The following is an 8,905-nucleotide window of genomic DNA, read 5'->3' on the forward strand; positions in this document are numbered from 1 at the left end:
AAACATTTATCGTATTTTTTTTATTTAGAAAATTAAATAAATAATTTAGGAAAAAAACTTATTTAAATAACTCTCTAAGTATTAATCTTACTTCTTTGATTTTTGTAATTGTATCTACGTCATAGATGATTAGGGATGACAATAGTATCCGTAAACATATTCGCCAAAACCCTCCAGTCGTGGGTAATTTTGTGAGTTGCGGGTGAGTTTGGTATTATAAATTGCAATCACACTAGGTTGTGGGCGAGTTTAGTATTAATTAAATATCACATAGATACCCGTATGAATATCTAGCAACCACGGCTCTTTTTAATATTTTTAATTTAATTTTAATTTTAATTAAAAAATATTTAAATCTAAAAATATATAAAGTAAATCAAGTAAATTACAAACATGCGTGCGAGTTGCAATGTGCCTGGACCTTGATAAGCTTTAATTTAATGCATGGATTATTATATACTGATTATAATTTTGTATGAACTATTATTCTTTAACTTAATGCATGAGTTGTTTTATTATTATAATTTTGTTTTTCGGACTAATATTTAAAAAGTATTATCATTTAGAAAATATCAATCTTAATTATTATTGTATGAATCATGTTGGATGGGTGCTAATGGTGGTGAGTGAAATAAAGATCTTCTATTAGGCCTTATATTAAATAATAATATGAAATGATAATTATTATTTTTAGATATTAGTTCATGGTTTTTTTATGAATTTGCGTAATTGAGAATGGTTAAATTTAGAATTGATTATGTTACGTGGAATTTTAAGTTATTATTATAAATTTATATATTAAACATTTGTGATTTTAAATGTGAAAACTTACAAAAAATATGTCAGATACCATTACGGGTTTGGTAATTGTCAAAACCCACAACGCGTAAGTTTTCTTTAAAAAATTAAAACCCACAACTAGTTGCAATTGCGTTCGGCTATTTAAATTTTGTGCGGATTTAGATTTAATAATAGCAAACTCATTGCGGGCGCTGTTCATTGTCATCCCTATAAATAATGTCATAAACAATTTCAATGGATCTAAGCTAGTGTTTGTTTATTTATCTAAAATTTAAATGAGTCTAAATTTTTCAAAAGTTTGAATGAATTTAAATATGAATTTATAAATACGTATTTATTTTTCTTTTTAAAATATTTGAAGATAAGTGGTATTTTATTTATTTTTATAAATAAAATGGATTTCATATTTACTTCGTATTCAAACGTTTTCTATTCATATATAGGTCTTAAAATTTTATTTTTCTATTTAGATGTAAATACTTAAAAAGACATAAATAAAAAAATAAACAAATAAATTTTTTAAAGAATTAAGATTAATAAAATTTCAAACTTGATATATTTGACAAACAAATTATTGTTAGTGTTATCTATGAGATCATACTCTTATACTTGTATAAAAAAACACAAACCAAAAATTTATTTAATTAAAGAAACTACCTTGTTAAACATGAAGTATCATCATTCTCAACTCTAGTACAAAAGAAATTAAATAAACATAAACCAAAGTTGGTTGGTGTGAGTAGTTCGGCACTCTCACTCCTTAAGAGAAGTCAAGGGTTCAAGTCCCGCTCTCGTGTGGAGTCACCACTTTGGCCAGCACTTTACCTTTTACGGGCCGATCCAGTGCAAGCGGGGATTAGTCTGGATTGTGGTACGGGCTTAAAGGTGCCCCCCACAGTTAGGGTCCACTCAGGACCACCTCGTGGTTCAGACAAAAAAAAAATTAAATTAAATAAACATAATTAAAATGAGGGCATTATTAGCTTTAAGAATGATGTGGCCTACGGAAACAAAACATTTGCTACTATTCCGAAACCCAAAAACCCAAATGCCCCACTTAAATGCTTCTCTTGTGGGTCAAGAAACATTAAGCTTTCAAAGCCCAAATGTATTATTTCCTTCATTCAATGCTTGATACTGTTTTATTTCTTTTTTCCTTTTTAAATACTACCCTGTTTTATTTCAAAAACAAGATATTTTATCTTAAATATTACTTTTTAACGGTGGCAGCCAAGCAGGGGAGGGAAGCATGATCAACAAAAAGTGAATTAATTAGAGGAGATTATATTAATAAAAATATGCTCATCAAAATTAGATAAAGTAGAAAAAACAAATAAAATAAATTCAAATTTGTAAAAGCAGCAAATCCTAATCTCACTCTTAACAAATTTTTGAACTCGAGACTTTCCCCTGAATCCCCTCCCATATCTCGAACTCAATAGCCTGATCTCTAAGCATTCTATCCTTCAACCCATCCAAGAAAATGCAGCCTCAAAACTCCGGCAGCCAAGGATTCCGCTTCGGCTCAATCATTATCCATTCTCTTTGGATAACTCTGGCTGGCATTCTACTATTCCGGATTGCCACTGCTAATACCCAGTCAGTTGTTTATGTCAAAATATTTGGAATATCCGGTGCAATTCTTGCAACCGGTCCTTGGATCATACATTTTCTGGTTTCAACAACCATCATAGTATTATACAAGGCACAGGTTTATGATCTTACATGGCTTGTTAAGCCGCCATCTGAAGGGGGTTCTTGTTGCTGGAATTCAAGAGCAGAGGATGGTGATATCAAATACGATACTTGGACTAGTAATGGTAATGGTAATGCGCACAGAAGAATAAATGGACATGGAAGCAGTAACATTGGTGACAACTTCCGTGCGCTTGTACCAGTTGATGCAACGAGGGGTCCTCAGTTGCAAAGGAACAGAACCATTTGATATTAAAAGCTTTGTTTGATATCAAAAGCTTTCTGAATTCTGTTCCATCAAATGGTTTTAGTATCATTTATATGCCATTTACCTGCTTGTTTTCTTGAATTCTTTTCATCTCAGGTAATAATGATTATTTGTCTTCTGTACAGAGAAAGTGCATATTGAAAATGTCATCAAAATAAGTATGCAGTTTCGATATTGACTTGAAAGTGAACAGCTGAACATCTGGGAACCCAAAAGAGCATAGATTTTGTTATATATATTTTCATTTTCAATAACATCTGCTGCAAAAATGATACAACTGCATGAAGCCAACAAATTTGAATTGCCTCAAAATAAACCCCAACGACAACAAAAAGAGTACCTCAATCTTTTCTGCTTCCCCAGTAAGAACAGACCTGTAGTATATACATAGTTATTTTACATATAAGTGAAAAGTTGTATCTCAGCTTTAAGGTAGCATTACTAAAGGCCCCTTCTTCCTGTTCTTCTCTATCACCTCCAACAAGACTTTGATCAACTTCTACAGTAATGATGAGTGGACCTTGTGGGGTTCCAAAAAGTGTAGTAAATATCTGTAGTATACACATAGTTATTTTATATATAAGTGAAAAGTGGTATCTCAGTTTAAGGTAGCATTACAAAAGGTCCCTTCTTCCTGTTCTTCACCATCACCTTCAACAGGACTTTGATCTACTTCCACAGCAATGTTGAGTGGACCTTGTGGGGTTCCAAAAAGAGTAGTAAATATCTGTCTATGACATTCATCACAAAAGTAGAAATAAGTGAAGTGACCTTCATATGGAAGCTTATGCATGGCAGCTCCTGGTAGAACCCTGTGCACGAAGTCAGTCATTGAAGGAGGAACAACCCTATCATCCATCCCCTGCATTTTGCCCGAAAAACCACATCGTTTGAGTATCAACTGACATTTATATATTGCAGATATCAGATAACAGTAAATGCAACCATCATATATGTCAGTTAACCAAGGAAGCCTAGACAATCAATGAGTAGACTACAGTAAGACATTCCAGATAAACTAGCGAAGATCACAGAGCAGTAAAAGAGGAATCAATGAAAGGAGATACCAACGACCTGCCAAATGTGTATCGGACCAAGGAAACCTGTATATTCATCCTGACCTCTACTGAGAAAAGACTTGAGCAAACTAACGATTCCCTTTCCTTGCTGCTTCTTCTGCAATTTGAGATCTGCAAGTCTGAAACCCCAATTTGACACCAGCAGCACAGCTTCCTCCAGAAAGGGTTTGGCATTTCCCTGTCGAACCGATTCTTCCACATCCCTTTGCCAGAACTCTTCATAGATTGGATCCTCTATCAGTGCTCTGTCCTGGAAATATATGCAATATCATAAAAAAGGAGCCATCTGGTTTTAAGTCCAAGCAGACTTCTAATTGGCATTTTGAAAATTTCAGCATACAAGATCAATAAAAGGAGCCTATTTAGTATTTACAGATGACTAATTGAGCAATACCATCAAGGCTTTAAAAATTACTACTTTTTGCATAAATCTACTCATAGGAAAAAGAAAAACAATCTAAAAGCCACAAACAAAATTTAAGAACTATCAGCAACTGGTAAATAGGAACAAATCACATGAGCAACCCAAAGGAGAATCTAAAAACTGGACTATACATCAAGATATAAAAGATAATATGAGAAGCTTACCCTTTTTCCTAGTGACAGAGACAGCCATTTGTCAATCTTACCATGCTTTCCAGATAGGAATGTTTGACGGTAGAAGTAAACAAGAGATCTGGGAAACCTCCGAGCCAAAAAGTACATGAATTTCCTTTTCCGTGTCCACTTCTCCCAGATCCCATACATCTCACCCTTAGTCATCATTGAATCATATGGATTAACCATAGGAGCAAACATGGCTGCACCTGCAAGTCAGATCAACAGTGGATCAGAGATGATTGCTTCTGGAAATATAGTAATAATCTTAGTTTCCTTTACTCATCCAAGTAAATTAGAATACGATCATCATAGTTAGACCACGGGAACAGCCAAACAGGTAATCAAATCACTTGCTAATGAAAACTCTACATTAATCACTTTACAGGATTCATTTCAAGACTTCATGAACTAAAGCTATGTGCTGTAGAAGAGCACTGCATGTTAGCAATGACTTCAATATCTACTTCCTCATACAGCAGAAAGCTTTTGGATCTTCATCAACAATACCAAGAACAAGAATACAGTGGCCTTCAAAGAATAGGTAAGGCTTGCAATGGAAATGCTCAACCTGCCTTTCCACACTGATCACATTGATGAAGTAGGATGGAATGTAATATTCACATCTTCACTTCTAAAATTCACACAAAATTTGAAAAACAGAGAAATCTGGGAAGCTTCTTCCATTTCTATTCACGGAAATAAATGATCAGATTTACAAGTTAGCTACAAAAAGAAATTAGTTATCATCTTATGATAACTAAGCTCATAACTGACGTTTTGCAATTCAAAAACATTTCCCATGAATTACACATACAACTAACAGCTTCTGATTCAAGCCAAGCTGAGCTTACACAATATCTATGCATGGAAAATAGCAGATAAGGACTAATGTACTTAAAATAAAAAAATAAAAAAACATGTTCGTACCCGCTAGTCTATCTGGAATGTATTTGAGAGCAGCCCAAGCATGCAGACCTCCACTTGAGTATCCCAACACCCAGAATTTGTCATTGACACCCACTGAACTTGCGAAGAAGGACATATCCAAAGCTGATGATTCAAGATTTCTGCTGGGATGAGGATCGCTCTCACCAAAGCCAGGAAGATCATAAGTCAACAAGCGGATACCAAATTCCTCCAGCAACGAAGCTTTAAGTCCAGGAATTCCTAATTAAGAAAGAATACAACAAAGTTAACAAAAACAAGATCCCCATCCGATGAGAGCATAATGAATGCAACTAGAAGGGTTTACTGTAATCTTTTAACACTAAGATTATCCAACCTGCAAGCCGGGATGAAAGAAAATTATGGGGTACAATTATCGAATATCTAGCTCTATCAGCTGCAACACCTTCCTCCCTGTATGCTATGTATCTACCATCTGGAAGCAGTATACGATCTGCACTGAGAGGATGTATGGATAGCTTCTTTTCCAATGGGATCGAATTTTCGCCTTCCGTATTTACACTCAAGACTGCGGATTAACCACAAACTTGAAAGATGATTCAACAACAATTGCAGAATACATTACAATCCATATCGATAATTATTATTACGTAAAAATATCCAATATCATATCATATTGGTACGCAGTTGCATATTGTGTATGAAATCCCCTTCAATTTTGGGTTTCTCAGATGAAACAATAGAAAATCATAAAGTCGAAATAAAGAATGCTCCCCACCCCGCACCCACCCAAAAAGGAAAGAAAACACTTTCTCAGCAACCGAACATTACTATTGCATTTACAAACTCCAAATATCATTCACTTACTTCATTTACTTGCAACAAAGAACAGCATAACATAACAATAACCAGAAGAAAAACAAAAACAGAAAAGCCAACAAAACTTCTCAGTATTACCTGCAAAAGCCAGAACAAGAACAAAGCAAATGACAGACCAAGCATGCAGGGGATCTTTATCTTCAGGCAAGTACTCATTGAAGAATCTCAATTTCCCACAAACTTTGTCACAAGGCCCTTTAAGTTTCCCCAAATTCTTCCTCATAAAAGAATCTTCTTTCCCTAAACTTTGCCGCACAATATCCCTACACCCTTTAGCGAACTCAACACTCATCTCCATCACCCCCTTCACAAACTCCCTCACTTGATACCCAAAACTCTCCGTTTCACTCCCATGATGGCCATTACTCCATGCAGCACTGTTAACAAAACGAGCGTACTGATCTTCACTAGTTCCCATCATATAGAAATAGAACAAATGACAAATCTTGATCAGTGTGTCTCTGAATTTTATGTGCAGAGTTTTGGGAACTTATAATTAAAAAAAAAAAAAAAAAGGTAAGGTAGATGAATTTTCTTGAAAGAAACAATTTTTTTATTATTGTTTTTGAGCGACTTGACTTGACTATAAAGCAAAGGTAAGAAATTTTTAAAAAATGCGTACCAGAAAACAAGAAAGATTGGCAAGTGAAAGAGCTCAAAAAGGTTTTGTTAGAAAAAAATGATGCCTTTTTAAGACCAAGATGGAGACATCTGCGTCACCAAATTTTTACCATTTTTTGATAATAAATGCATTTGCTTTATGGAAAAGAAAATTCTTGTACAGGGGGTATATTTAGCTTGGGATCATTTTTTAAAGTCATTTTAAAGACATAAACTTTTCTTAAATTTTGTTAATTTCCATTGAAAAAGGAGAGGATTTTTTTGTGGTGATGATGCGAGATAAAAGGTTGGTGGAGTGATGATGTGGGAACCGGTAGTGAGTGGGGATGGTGAATGTGACGGACAGCTGATGTTACCCCACGTGGAATTATCATCAAGACTGCCAAAAGCCGAAAAGACAGCTTGGCTTTGCCGTGGCCCATGGCGGTTGTTTTGGTGTTGGGTAAAGTTCAGTGACTGTGAGAATAATACATCCGGATCCTCAAATCTTTATTTTTCTCAGATGAGGACATGAATGCATCAATATATCAAATATGTCCTTAATCCAATAATCCCTATTGAAAGACCGAAAACTCCTTGCCATTGAGTCTGGGACTGAAGTAATGAAAGTTTAACCAATGCTTTGGAAGTCATTCGATAGGATTTTTACTTTAGGGACCTATTTCGTATGGATGAATAAGTTATGTCTTTATTTGAGAAAAAATAGAAAATAGGGAGCCTAATGTTATTATTCTATTACGTCAACTGCGCGTCTGGCGTCAACTGTCAGCGACATACTCCTGCCGCTGCTGCTTCTGCTTTGCCAATTCACTGCTCCAGATTTTCTAGTTTGAAGCTAAGAGCTGACAGTGTCGTGAGGCTTTTGCAGTGAAAAAAAAACATGATGTTTTTCATGGACCTTAAAATCAGAGGTCTTGTCATGCCACGTTGATGAATCAATAAAGAACAAGAAACAATCACCCACAGCGTTATTTACTTTTTCTTTCCTTCTTAAGTAAGTCACCAACAGCTTAATTATTCTTTGAAATTTTGAAGATCAATTTAAACGAGAGAATGCCACGTAACTGGATACAGTAAAGATAAGGAGATCTACCAGATTGCGGGGGCAGTGCTTTGTACTTTTGATCAATCAAAATGTTGGTTCTCAGCGCACCATATTAAATGATTCACGCACGAGAGATGAATAAAATAATATTTCCATCCTAATTCTTAAATAGTATATTATTACACAGATTATTCAAACGTTATGGAAATGCCTCACATTATTGCCAATTTATGAAAGTAGTCCATTTGTCTGTTAATAGTAAAACATGTACACTTTTTTAATGAATATCGCCAAGTAAATCTATCACGTTAGACATGCTATCAATTATCAACAAGCATCAAGCCATCAATATATTAAGTGTCCAATCCATGAGTGAATGATGGGCAATCAACATTTAAATACTTAATTCGTGCCCAACTGATAGATATGTATGTCGAATATTTGATTAATGCGACATATCATGACCAATTAATAGATATACATGTCGAATATTTGATTAATGCCACATATTACTTTGAGACATTCTATATGTAATGCCCAATTTCAACTACCAACGTTACATAAATAAATGGGCTAATTTTTTAAATCAACACTAATTTTATGCTACTTTTTTAAATTTCCGTAGATAATTTTTTAAACACTACATGGGAGAGAGTGCACAGGAAAATTAGCTTTAGGCACGGAAACGGTCCAGGTGATTGTAATGGTGTCAGTCAACATAATTGATGCTCTTGCTAGAGGTAGGAAGATTCACAACTAAAAGTTGCATGGTTGATAGGGGTGGGCAAAAAAATCGTAGTGTTAAAAAAATCGAACTGAACGTTTTTTTTCATTCGGTTCGGTTTTTATTTTTTAAAAAAACCGAATATACCGTTTGTAAAAAAAATCGAAATATCGGTTCGATATTCGGTTCACTTAGCTGAACCGAAAAACCAAATTATTTTTTTATTTTATTCAAATCAAACATGTGTTATTTCTCTTTATAACATTATGATTATGTTTATATAGATG

General features: G+C 34.4%; 2 protein-coding genes across 3 annotated transcripts; one reads left to right on the forward strand and one right to left on the reverse strand.

Annotated features, from left to right (window-relative positions):
• Positions 1 to 2,061: 2,061 nt before the first annotated feature.
• On the forward strand, positions 2,062 to 2,746 carry LOC102622407 (uncharacterized). Its single transcript, XM_006488104.4, has one exon. The coding sequence runs from the start codon at positions 2,285 to 2,287 to the stop codon at positions 2,744 to 2,746; it is 462 nt and encodes a 153-aa protein (XP_006488167.1). The 5' UTR covers positions 2,062 to 2,284.
• Positions 2,747 to 2,970: 224 nt separating this feature from the next.
• Positions 2,971 to 7,080, reverse strand: LOC102622707 (uncharacterized). Of its 2 annotated transcripts, none has more exons than XM_052432396.1 (6): positions 6,307 to 7,075; positions 5,726 to 5,917; positions 5,371 to 5,610; positions 4,432 to 4,649; positions 3,839 to 4,093; positions 2,971 to 3,626 (listed from the first exon to the last, which is right to left on the reverse strand). In XM_052432396.1, exons 1-6 carry the CDS (start codon positions 6,647 to 6,649, stop codon positions 3,363 to 3,365), a joined length of 1,512 nt encoding a protein of 503 aa, XP_052288356.1. In that variant the 5' UTR covers positions 6,650 to 7,075; the 3' UTR covers positions 2,971 to 3,362. The 2 variants fall into 2 exon arrangements, with proteins under 2 accessions (XP_052288356.1, XP_052288357.1); XM_052432397.1 differs by having other exon boundaries at positions 3,478 to 3,626; positions 3,886 to 4,093; positions 6,307 to 7,080.
• Positions 7,081 to 8,905: the final 1,825 nt, after the last annotated feature.

This window comes from Citrus sinensis, chromosome 8 (genome assembly GCF_022201045.2).
Source record: "Citrus sinensis cultivar Valencia sweet orange chromosome 8, DVS_A1.0, whole genome shotgun sequence".
NCBI lineage: Eukaryota > Viridiplantae > Streptophyta > Magnoliopsida > Sapindales > Rutaceae > Citrus > Citrus sinensis.